Source organism: Bactrocera dorsalis, chromosome 5, assembly GCF_023373825.1.
Source record: "Bactrocera dorsalis isolate Fly_Bdor chromosome 5, ASM2337382v1, whole genome shotgun sequence".
Lineage (NCBI taxonomy): Eukaryota > Metazoa > Arthropoda > Insecta > Diptera > Tephritidae > Bactrocera > Bactrocera dorsalis.
Window position 1 is genome coordinate 4376879 of NC_064307.1, and position 13422 is coordinate 4390300.

General features: G+C 32.4%; 2 protein-coding genes across 16 annotated transcripts in view; both read right to left on the reverse strand.

The window, feature by feature from the left end:
• Positions 1–504: 504 nt before the first annotated feature.
• On the reverse strand, positions 505–9028 carry LOC105232625 (glycogen-binding subunit 76A). 14 transcript variants are annotated; one of them, XM_011214383.4, is made up of 3 exons: positions 8897–9028; positions 2263–2452; positions 505–2193 (listed from the first exon to the last, which is right to left on the reverse strand). In XM_011214383.4, the coding sequence occupies exons 2-3, from the start codon at positions 2428–2430 to the stop codon at positions 553–555; spliced, it is 1809 nt and encodes a 602-aa protein (XP_011212685.2). In that variant the 5' UTR covers positions 2431–2452; positions 8897–9028; the 3' UTR covers positions 505–552. The 14 variants fall into 14 exon arrangements, with proteins under 14 accessions (XP_011212685.2, XP_011212686.2, XP_019848166.2 ...); XM_011214384.4 differs by having other exon boundaries at positions 8581–8945; XM_019992607.3 differs by lacking the exon at positions 8897–9028 and adding an exon at positions 8400–8534.
• A 2249-nt stretch (positions 9029–11277) lies between these two features.
• The window catches only part of LOC105232624 (heparan sulfate 2-O-sulfotransferase pipe), a 34899-nt gene continuing 32754 nt past the window's right edge, over positions 11278–13422 (reverse strand). Inside the window, exons 6-7 of one of the 2 annotated variants that reach the window (XR_007423026.1) lie at positions 11704–12930; positions 11278–11430 (exon numbers count right to left, since the gene is read on the reverse strand). Coding sequence is in view for 1 of the 2 variants with exons in the window: in XM_019992630.3 (XP_019848189.1) it covers positions 12749–12930 (182 nt within the window). In the remaining variant the exon portion in view is untranslated. Of the gene's footprint in view, positions 12931–13422 lie in introns of both variants that reach the window. The other variant, XM_019992630.3, reaches the window with a different exon arrangement.

Here is a 13422-nt window from a genome sequence, read left to right on the forward strand (position 1 = left end):
TCGATAGGCACATGCATATAAATACATATGTATGCACATATATGGCTGAGTATATTAAAGGCTGCTAACCGGCTGTAGTTTATTGTTGTTGTAAATTGCTAAAATTATTTAGTCTTTAGTCATCTGTTCGCAAATACAGAATATGCTTTCTAGTTCGTATCTACGTATTTATGTATGTGTGCATACACTAGTACATGTGTGTAGATTTATATTGTGTTAATATTTACAAAAAATATACATAATTCCATACATATAATAAGTTTATATGAATGTAACGTTCGTGATTTTGCTTGTTCTTTGGCTTTGGAAGGGTGGGTTCACTTGTTATATGTATGCCTGTGTATATGTATGTATGCAGGTGGAAAGTTAGTAGGAGTCTTGAGAGTATTTTCCCTGATTTTTTAGCTAAATGTCTATGTGTGTTTCTGTATATTCGTGTACTTGTGTGTGTGTGTTCGCATGCAGTTGCTCTGTATTAATAACATTGTAATATATATATATGTATTTGGTTTTTTTTTTTTTAACATTTTTCTCTCAATATGTCTCAGGTGCCTAGTAGAAGGAGCTACACCATGCATCACCGACCGTGGGGCTGAACAACCCAGCTGTGTGACTTGTAGTCGTGTGCACGTGTATTGGATGCGTGGTGGCACTAGCAGGACTTGATGCTGGCAAGCATTGGAAGCAGTAATTAGTTCCATAGTTGTTATCCCAAAACTGTTGGCCTTTACATTGGAAACGACAAGCAAACTCAATGCGCTGACCAATTTGCAAAGAATTACCAAAGAGATAAAAGGTAAATTTATCTGAAAAGCCGTCACAAGAGTTTTCAGCATAGTTTGCCTGCAGATCGGCATAGCTGCGCCAATTATCCAGCGTATAACGTATGTGCACTGACTTGTTGAAGTCCAAATTGCGTACACGCACAGTGCCGGTAATCGTCTGATTGATGTGATCCGTTACCGCGGCGTTCTCCAATGAAACTTGTTTTTCGCGCACAAGATCTAAAAAGTTCGGCAGTCCACCGGGCTGTTGAAAGAGCGGCATGAGCAGCTTATCAGATTTTGGTCCGAGCTGTATGGGCGGTTCCGATTCCAACACTTCCAAATCTTCAAATGCAGATTTCGGTATGGTTGGTATTTCGTCGAGAAACGTTTTGATATCGGCCAAATCGAGACCTAGTACATCTGCGAAACGCACAATCTTCTTGCGACCTGGTGTACCCGGTGGTGTTTTACCGGTTTTCAGTGATGAGCAGCGGCGCACACGTTGCGGCCGACAATCGTCTTCATCCTCTTCGTGTCCATCGAATGTGGATTTCTCATCTTTGGTTTTGTTGTGCAGTTGTTTAGTTTCAGTGGTTTCCTGAGTGCTTGTACGGGTGGACTCGTTTGTGTCTAACCCTATTTGTACTTCGTTTTGGGCGGTTTTTTCCGTATTGCTAGTTTCAGTCGTTTCAGTGTGCAATTGTTCAATATTGTCAAGATTTCTGTGTGCATCAGTTTCAGTGTCGCCATTAGAGAGATTAGTGTGCAAAGTTTCGGAAGCAGTACTGTTATTTTCGTTATTTGTTTGAATTTGCATGGATTCAATAATATTTCCAATACGTGCGCTGTGTTCTTGCAGTTCATTGATAATCTCATCTTGTATATTTGCCAAATCCACAGGTGTTAAAGTTTCGTCATGTTTCTGCGCCTCCACCAAAGGTTCTTCGGATAGTTCCTTATTTACAACCGCTGCATTGTCGACATCGTCCTCAGTTTTGCTGTTTTCTGTAGACACGTTGTCATGGTGGTCATGGACTTGGTCATTCGTGCCGTAGCCATTGTGTAGTGTAGGCGAAAATTCGGGTGCGTCGTTTAACGTTTGCTCATTGTGTATATGATCAAAGTACTGCACATCTGTGGAACCGCGACTACTCGAGGTCGACGCACAAACACATCCCGACTCAGCCGCCGAATTGTGTGGTGTATTCGATGCTGTCTCTATTAGTCGCAAATATTCACACTCATCCACCGGGCTACCTGGACTTTCCAGCTCACAGTCAAAATCAAAGAACGAATCGGACTCATGGCGCAGTGGTTGCAAGTCTGTCACCGCCTGTTCGGAGTCATTTGTGGTTTTCCATGTATTGGTTGTGTTGTTTTCATTAATTATCGACACCTCCTCAGGCGATAATTCGCCATCGTCATTCTACAAAAATATGTTTAACAAACTTGTACATTAATTATTTGCTATTGTAGATATTAAGCACCAACACACCTGTGTGCCCAATGTACGTAACTTCGATGATAAACTACGTGCAAAAGCCTCGGCTCTACCACGACATGATGACATGCCTAATGTGGGAATTACAGATATTATACTGCAGGATTTTGTGTCAGGGGTGCCACTGTTCTCATTCAATGGAATATCGCCGGGTCCGTTCATTGGCCTTAACCAGAATCACGATCTGAAAGATAGAAATAAAAAGATATGTTATTTATAAAATATTCGAGTAATTTAATAATCGTTAACACGTTCTTCACCTTTACAGCTAAAACCTATACGAGTTTAAGTTTGAGCTTCGTCAATTTTCTAAATTTTATAATTTATAATAGCTTGATTTGAATCTATGTATTTAGTTATAAGAATATAATACTAAATCTCAAATCTTTTTTTTTTTTAATCTCAAATTTCTGAATAATCAGTATGAGAATAGCAATTGGAGGAAATTTTTGCTTTCTGAGTGCCAATTTTAAACTCGTCCTTTGCAATTAATATCCAGTACTATATAATATCTTATGGAATTAAAGAATGTACAACTTCAATATTTTATAGTACCTTATTTCTTGCTTAACTGTGCTACAGCTACGCTCTTTCTAATCACAGATATATTCTCTTATACAGTCTTTAAAACTCGAAAGCAAAAAATAATACGCTTGCACTTATATTTAAAAATCAAAACGTTTATAACCTAAAACTGCGCTTGTTTTGAGAAATCACTCTTCAAACAGATGCATGCTTATATAAACTGAAAAAAAATTATCAAATTATGAGCAAGTTAATGCTTAATGCATTCGCTAATGATAACAACTTGTAATCTAATTGGCTTATGAATTATACAACGAGGCATTAAATAATGCAAAAATCAATAAAAACAAATGAAAATCGAAGGAAATTCAACAACGACTTTTCGGTGCGTTCGAATTTTGATTTTGTTTTTATTTTTTGTTTTTGGGTTTTTTGATCACACTCTCCTCTTCACAGCTAAAAATATTTCACTCTCTAACTTAGTGGCTTGTGGCTCGTGTTAAGAAAAGGAAAAATAAAGCAAATTAATTAAGATTACTTTTTAGTAGGTATTTATATATTGTTCATTGTGTGTTTGTGTGAGCACATGCAAATGTACGTTTATTTGTAAATAATGGCGAAGCGCAATTGTTAACGTACAGCCAAATAGCACATAAATAATTTTCATTTCGCTTTTTAGTTATCTCAATATGAAAAATTGGTGCAATCGAATTTGCACGTACATATGTATGTGTATGTACATATGTATATGCATGTATGTGTATAGATACTTAATACATTTCTGTTATTTATTAGGCGAAATAAATTCATAATTTAAAAACCGCATGGAAATGGAACTTTTAGTGACTTGCCTACATTCTATTTACCTATTATTATTATATGGTATACATACGCTTAATACCAACAACATATTTATCGTGAAGACAAGTTCTTCGGAAAGAATTATCATTCCCTCGCAAGTCAGTTTATATATACACATTAATCTAAAAGGAAATACTTGTATATATGCAAATAAATGCGTGTGTATATAATAAAACAAGTAAGGAAGAGCTAAGTTCGCGTGCAACCGAACATTTTATACTCCATCAACTTGTACCTAGGGGCTTGAATAGTTTTGGTTGGATTTGCACAATTTTTGGTCATTAGTGGCATACCTTGAAAATACTGTGCATACAAAGCTTTGAAAAATGAGGGGAATGCCACGTACCAAATTTGGTTAAAATCGGCCGGGAAAGGTACCGAAATATATAACTTCACCTAAAAGTGAGCGTTGCCACGCCTATCGTTCAGTTTTACCCCGACTTCTATTAAGCCCTCTCATATCATCTCGAGTATATAATTTTATGTCTCTGGCGTATTTAGTTATTGATTTATCGCGCTTTTAGTAGTGTTTATTAGCACCGTTATATGGTGAGTGAGCGGGGTTCTGGTTCGATTTGATTAATTTTTACAATTTCAACTCATCTCGTCATTCTTATTAGTTTTAGGTGATACGTACAACCGTTAGGTGCACAAAACTATTATACTCTGTAGCAACATGTTCCAAGAGTATAAAAAGGAAACCTTATTATAACGTATTCAAATCCACACGCAGTAATTACTTGTATTTGTATTTGTGTGGCTCCATTGTGGCCAAACCGACATGACTTAATAAAACAACTAGTCAATAAAAACAATTTCAAACTTTCTTCGTAGAGAACGACAAAATGATGATATTATCAAAGAAGTTTATGAAAAGTGCCCATCAGAAAATTAAAATCAATGTAGATGTGCTTCTGATGTACTGTATTCAGAAACTGGGTGGATGGTAAAAAAATGTTAACTAACAAATCACAGTTTTTCTTGTTGACTATGTAGAGAACAAAACCGATTAAAAGACTCCCTTGTTGAGTTAAGAGTGAAATTATTAAACATTTGATTATTAAAGAACGTAAGAAACCGTACAAATTTTAAAACCGAATTTAAATATCTTATATTTTAAGATTAAACTTCCGAAATTAAAAAAAAAAAACAAAGTGATTCAGTTCAAAGTCTCTACTAGCAGTAACAAAACCGAGTTTCAGCTTCCAATTCATGACTAAATTATTTTTTCTGTTAATTTGTAACTAGTATGATTTATCCAGAGTATACCGTACATGAAGCAATGACATAAAGTGTGTTCACTTTTGCAACTATCCTCCAATTGGTTACTTTGTAATACAAATTAGCATATACGAAATTATTTTACTTAATGCTGGTTATGATGTCATGCCATAAATACTGTAACGAGCCTCTATTACATAGCGCCAATAATTGAATAATTTTCTTTTTCACAGCCCATCTAATCAAATAACAATAGACAGCATTTTGACATGTCACTCGGCAGCTAACAGCTGGCATCTGCCAGCCGCTTTCGTCGCTGCGTAGCATATCAGCTGACAACCCGAATATAGACACATTCGAGTATACTAATTATTTCGACAAAGCATTTCAATTAAGAGTGATTCCTTTTCTCATTAACTTATATGGAAATGAGTCTTATGTAAAGATGTTTCACTCTCTGTTTGTGGAATGATTATAATTATATTTAGTACTTTTTGAACTTATAAAAAATATTTTGGTACTAAAATTTCAAATAAACTGCGTGAATTAATAAAATAAACATCGAATAAAGATGATTTTATCTGGTCTGGACTGTTATATATTTTTACAGACCTGCCATCCTTTCGTAAATTTGACTTTGCTATTATTGTTGCATCGTTCATGGTACTCACTATGTGGTCAGCCTAAAATTCGCCTATCACGTGAAGTGAAGTTTGTCACACTACGTTGAATCGAAAATATGTACATATTATATACTCGTATGTATGTACCTAACAAGCCACTCTTTATTGGCTTGTTGACTTTGAGCGAATTAAATCATAAACAAATTATTTTTAATTGCAAAAGGCAAAAAGTAAAGCATGTGAGAGAGGGAAACTTAAAACAACAATGTTTCTAAGCCCCAATTAAAAAGACAATAACAGTTTTGTTCTCAATATAGTATTGAAGTATTTAAAAGTTTATGGCATTTACAAAGTAACTGGAGAGCGATTTGCGAAATTTGGTTTGAAATGTTTGTTTTTTTAGAAATAGAATATATTAGTATTTCAGAATCCTACATTTCTGTAAATATATAATATTCGCTTTAATTATTTTGATAACTAAATTTATAAAACTAATTACATTGAAAATATCTCATGCTACTTCTTGCATTAAGACTAACATTTTATGTTTTAAATTAAGTAGTTAATTATTTTTATGAGCGTCGAAGAAACTTTTTGGGAAAAAAACTTGTGAAGAAATTTAATAGATTTAAAGTATTTTTTAATTATTGTGGCGTTAATTTTTACAAATGCATTTGAAAAAATATAATTTAATAGTAAAAGAACGCCAAAATGTAAAAAATAAAATAATTTTTCAATTCAAATATTAATTGTTTTAATAAATGAATTAATAGTCTTACTTCACGGTAAAAATGTGAATAATTTTTTCAAATATTTCAAAAAATATATTTTGACACATTTTGCTTTAAGATTTTTCATAATTCTTTATGCGTTTTTATGAATTTCAAAAAGTTTAGCATTCGTCGTTACATTGCTGGATTGAAACCCGGTTAAGTTTTATTTTCATGTGAAATAACTACTGTAAAATGTAAACAAAATATTGTACATATATTGAAAAGTTTCTGATATGTACAGGCTTATAAATAAACTGCTGTGTATATACAAACACATACTAGATGTGAGTAAATGTGCAATGTACTTCTGTGTGAAACTTTGGCAGCGCAGATTCCGGTTCAATATGAAATCAGCTGTCACGTTGCACCCGCCACCTAGCTTGTCCTTACCATTCAAAGCGATTAATTAATTTCACTGCGCAGAAATTTTTCAGATTTTCTACTTGATAAAAAATTAAAAAGTAACTAATTTTTGGCAAGAGTTTTCATAGTCGCCAATTTGAAATGAAAATTTATTAATGAAATTATTTCAATGCTAAATTTGTTTATTTATATTTTCTAATTTTTTTTTTCTTAAAAGTCACTTGTGGGCCGCGTGATATTATTAAATTTTCACAGCTGCTTCCATGACAAAGCTAATATTTTACTATTTTTACAAATAACTTTCCATTAGTGGAACTTGCGGTCACACAAGGCGGTTAAAAATCAAAACAAAATAGCAAAAACATACTCACACATACATACATAAAATAAGAAAATGACACTTACGTATGTATGTACATACATACGTAGTGTTTTTATATATGTAGGTATTTATGTGCAAATTCAGATGTATACACATCACATGAAATATACAAACAGACATAATACAAACTAAAATAAATTTTCGGCATTTAAAAATAGCATTATAAATTACACAAAAAAATCTCAAATTGATAGCGAATTAGAATTAATTAAAGCGATGACCCTTTGCCCTATAAACATTCGTTTACGCACTTATGTACATATGTACAATATATGCTAATATGCATATACAGTTAGTTGTATGTGACAAAGCAAAAGACATAACAGAGCGCAAAAATTTAAATTTGAAGTTAATATTTTCTTATTCCAAGCACATTTGTATGTATGTAGCTGTTACCACACTGTCTCTGGCGACGAGTCTGCTGCACCCGGTTAAGGAAATTAAAAGTACCTGTCATTCGAGATAAGCTTTCTTTGTTTATTATAATTATGTTTTAAATAGTTTTCGTGCGCTTATCAAAACAAAAAACAATTAGTTTGTTTAATAACACTTGCTCAATTTTGAAAAAATGTAATGATAGCTTAACAGAGACACTGCTTCACTTGAACGAGTTAACGAGTATTTGGATTTTATTTTTTACTTTTATTTTTATTATTATTATCAACTATGCATATACATGTGTACAGAGCATTTGGGGTTGTCCACCTTACGATTTTAGCTTTGACCTTGCGTAAAATTTCTCAAGTGAATTGACACAGATTTAAAGCAGCCAGTTGTGAACGTTTATGATTATATTGTAGTACATTTTATTTTAATCAATTTTAATTGATATTTATTTTCTTTAGCACATTTATCAATATTTTTTTCTGTTTTTACTTTTATTATTATTATTTGTAATAAGCGAAGGCATGAACTACACGAAAAGGCGAAAACACACAAAGTTCACTTTTAATATTTGACTTCTACCGTTGCGTCGCTTGTGTGCTCGTCTTCATCTTGGACACGGTGCGCACAATAAGAGTGTCATTCAAGGGTATTGCAAGGTCGTAGCGCGCAACTTGACGGGTATGGCTCGTTGGTATACGAATCCACGGCGCTTGCTTTAGCGTCAGCTATAGTCCTCCGCTCTCCGTTTATTTTTTGTATCTCATTTTGTTTGCAAATATCACCCTGCTCGCTGAATTTCGGTAGGTAGGTATATAACTTTTTTGTTTTGATTTTTTCGTGAATTTTCTCTTCTGACATTCGGCACGAGCACAGACTTTAGATACTCCCAATTAGATTTGTTCAGATACAAATTAACACAACACCTGCTATACTTAATATATGTATGCACATATGTAGAAAAACAACACAAAATTGACTTATATGTCGGCAGCATACAGTAACAACTGGCACAATTATTCACGTGCGGCTTTTATGTATGTAGTTAAATATGCAGTATGTGGTACGTGCCACAAGTACCATTCTAAGTATAAGCGCTAAACTTTCTCAGACGAAATTTGGCATTTGAGTGGGCGCTTATACACATATATTTTTAAGAAAAGCAAACAAGGCTGCTCACCAAAAATGCGCTACAGTGCTACTTGCATTTGTACATACAAACAAACTTATATTTGTAGTAATCATTTATGTTTGAGTTAACTTGTGTACTCTTATCTCTCCGGTGCGGTCCGGTAGGTCGGCGGTCTCACTCTCATTTGCCTCGAACTTGTATCGTGTCTCCTAACAATATACGCATGTTTATTTCTCGGTGGCCACTGCACTCCTTACTTTCGCTTTCAACTTTAGCATTTCGATAATAATTTGTGCGTCTCGCTTCTCACTATAATGGCATTACGCTGCAATTATGTAGAGTTTCATATACGAGGTACTCATACCTATGAAATTACTATCATATTTATTTGTTTATATGCTCGTATCACACCGATTATAAACAATTCCAATATTTGCAAAAACCTTTGCACTTGCACTGTAGTTATGAGTATTTTAAGCGTACTCCGCATTCATATTCTCAGTTGCTCTTCTATAAATACGAGTGCAAATCATAGGTAGCAGCGGTACGAATACAACAAGGGTGGTGTAAGAGAATGAGAGCGAGAGAATCAAGTGATTTTTATGTTCAAAACAAATAATGAGTGTGAAACTTTTCATCGTTGCCACTAAAATATAAATATTTTATCACCGATATTGATAATCTTGATAATTCGAAAGAGTATATAATTTTTTACTTTTCCTATTTCCAGCATTCCATATTAGACGCTATTTGTGTATGGTATACACTATTTGTACAGCGAATAAATGAAAATATTTCAAATATTTGTGCTGCTTGTCGAAACTAGCAACGAAAGCAAATTGTATGCATGTTGTATTTGGCAAACATTTGCTATCGATAAATAACTCAAGGAGAACTTTGACATGAATTTATTATCTCTCACTTTTACATGCGAGAGTAAAGTAAATTGTTTTAAGTAAAACGAGGTTTACAAAATAAACATTATAGTTACTAGAAGTATCTTGGTCGAACAAATTGATTAAAAAAAACTTAATTTCTTATGTTACAAAAATGCCTACAAATGTGGCTTAAAAATTAAAATCGCAGAATTGAAGTAGTCAAGTTTTTGTGGAACGTAGATAGAACATCGCGATGTCAAAAATGATAATGGTAATACAAATTTCAAATATTGGCTACTAGTTCTACTACCATCTTTTCTATATAAAATATTATTTTAGGTAGTAGTGGTTTTAATTCCATTTGTCATAAAGAACTCAGTACTACATAGTTTCATTTAGGCTATGTCAGCTTACATACTATATGTACATATGTATGTATGTATGTATGTGTACATGTACATATATTATTGAATGCTAGATTTAACGGTCATTAAAAATAATATGATAGTTATGATTCTATAAAAACTATTTCTAATGTCAATATAATTAGCAAAAAAATAGAGTAATGAGTCAAAGCATGAAATGAATTTTAAATTCAACCAAGAAGTGTCAGATAAGATTTTCTTTCCGATAACATTTTTGATTAGGCAATATTATTGTTAATTTTTTAGTAATAATTATTTAGTACATACCGAAAACTGGCTATTTTCAAGCTGAAACGATATCGTTTCTTACAAAGCATATTAGATCATATATTCACATAAAGCTTATATGCAGATCATCATATGCGGTTTTAATTGTAATAGGTCAAATAATATTTATACGAATCATTCTTCATTAAAGCAGAGAAAGTGGAAGTATAATATCTATAAATTCAAATAAAAACTGTCACACTTTTAGTTAACGTACGGTTCGATGATTCTGCAATAAATAATTCAATCTCTAATGGTGATTCCTAAAAGTAGTTCTCGAATATACTAACTCTTTACTAATAATGATTGAAATCCATACCTTTTCATATCACTGAAATTCTAACTAAATATATTTCTGTTTTTTTTTCGTTATTTTCAATACGTACTTTATATGTATGCAACTGTGATTAAATTGAAACGTGAATTTTGTCCATTTCATCTCCTTCAAAGTAATTAATTCCCCCTGCAATACACTTCTGCCAATGAATTTTACAGTCATCATAGCACTTGGAAAAATCTTCCGTCGATTCAGAATTTATATTCTCAATTGAGTCAAAACGGTGTTCTCGGAGTGGTCATGTGAATTTGCTGAAAAGCCAGAAGTTACACGAAGATAAATCAGGCGAATGCGGTGATTACAGTACGATATTAGTTGAAAATGTGGCGAAATGGTCACGAATAATCAATGCAGTATGAGATGATGCATTACCGCACTTCTTTGTTCAATAAATTCAGACATACATATGTAGTAAAAATCGAAGAATTCACTCTTAGAGCCTCACAAAACGAGTCGTATCTCAAATACTAATGAACATTTTGAAGACAAATTTAGCATAGATGTCACTAACAGTACTACCAACTTACAGAAAAAAAATAAACGATTTGAAAAACTTAATTAAAAATTCTCCTTTCAATTTGATCACAGTAATATGTGCATCAACTAGCTCCTTCGTTTCTTTACACTTAAATCTGCTCTTCGTCCACTTTGTAAACATATGTAGGACTGAAAATTTGTTCTATTAAAGTTGATATTGCCTAAAATGACTACGGAAATTCGTTTATAACCGTACCTTGTCGTCAGCGTTAGCTAAGTACGAGTAAGTAGCCAAATAACGAATGCTAATGATGAGATTGCTGAAAAAAACCCTTACCATACCATTTACGTAAAGAAAATATCTTGATTTTAAGTACAATAATATAACAGCATTTAATTAATTGATTATTAACATAAAGAAGCAGGAATTACAAATACAAAAATTTACAAATGTGCCATGTCAGCCGATACCGCTCAACATTTAAAGAATAAGTGATATTGATCGCTATTTTAGCTGGAAATAATTATATAAATGTAAATAATATAAATTAATGTTTGAAGACTAAGTCTTGTTGAGTATATAAGTGGTTTTAATGATTTGTCGTAATTTTAAAATACATAATAATATTTAAAATATTTTGTGCGTACGAATAGTTATCAAACCAACTGTTATTTGTTTAAAGGAAAGTAAAATGTTTTTTTTAAATATTTTCACTGTTTATTTTTCTGCCTTTGAAATAATTAAAGTTATTGTTGGAAAAATATCATATTTCACCCATATACATACGTTTTAGTTAATAAAGTTGAACTTCGCCCTCGTACACACATCCATACACACATAGATATACTATATGCATACGCATTAGCCTCAATCTAAATAATATAATCTGAAAGTGATTACTCTTCTTGCTCCTACAAAGATAATTGTCATACACAAATACACAAACATATGTACATATTGATTTTCGAATCCGCACAAATCTAGATATGCATGTAATTTAAGTGTAGCCACAAAAGTAATGAAAGCTGTGCACTTTTCACGAGTTTAGCCCTCGAGTAAAATCTCTCATAGAAGTTTCAAACAGTTAACTAAACCATATCTGAGTATTTTCAACGTATGCATATATGCAGTCATGTGCATACATATATACATACAGATAAACGTTTATAAGTTATTGACTAGAAATTTCGCATCATTTTTTTTTTCATTTTACTTCCATATATATGCACTTATGTGTGTATGTGTGTTTGCAATTTATAACTACATATGTTAATATGTATGTATGTTGTACTTTTTACGAGTGTGTAGTGGCTTTAGATTCTCAAACTTAGTTTTGACAAAACAACTTATCTCGACTTAGTAAGCAGTAAAAGAAATTATTCTTAAGTAAATCGAAACTCAACAATTTTGACAAATTATTTATGTATTGTTTAAGGAACCATCTTCTTTATTTAATTAAATAAAATATTAAATGTTTCATTAAAGATCAAATTTAATGTAATCAAAGAGGAACTTGCTAAAGCTAGAAAAGTTGTTTTGTCAAAAATTGTCTGATATGTGTGTGTGCCTAATAAAAAAATATATATTTTCATTTCAACAAAAATTAATATAACTGCAATTTCGCACTAAAATCACTATAATACTGGTTAATTAAATAAAACAAAATAATAATAATTATAATTTATTCCAGCTATTTACAAATAAGCTGATCAAGACATGCTCTTTGTGTCTCTGCGAAATCTCACTGGAAATCTGACATTTAGCCATGCACAGCAATTAGTGTACAACAATGCAATAACAACAATCCATCTATCATATGCGAGAAAAATTTTTAAGGTGCCAAAATCTTCTGCGGAATATGTGTGGCAAGGTACTGTTTGTGCAACCGTTGTAAGCAGAACTGATAGAACTCGATCTCGTTTGTGAAATTATGTCGCACTATATTTTTCACCTTCTCACTCACTGGCGGTTTGAAGTTGTTCTTATTGATCTTCGTTAAATACTCCGCGCTACCTAGGAAAGCAATAAGCAAAGAAATATTTTCAACAGGATATAATAAAGATCATTATAATATAGTAATTAATAGTATATTCATGGTTTGAATAATGATATATTTCCACTTTTAAAATCATATGTTTCTATTCGGTCTGCGGTAACAAAACCAATTTATTGAGTAAGGTCTCAGGTGATCATGAGATTAGTCTTGTTAATATGTTAGAAAATTTACTAATCGACTTTATATTTATATAAATTTGTATTTTTCTGTTGAAGAAAGTCCAGACCCAGATAACCGGAGCCACCTTTAACAAGCATGACCTGACATTTTCTTAATAATGCTTGATAAAATATACCTTGCTCACAGCTAAAGTGTCTTGATATGCATACTACATTGAAGTTATCACTGATCTGAGTCGTAGCGTTAGAAATAAAACTCATTCCTTCCTTCTTGACCCACTTGTTGCTACAAAACTTACACCCCAAATATACCTGAAACTGTATTTGTAT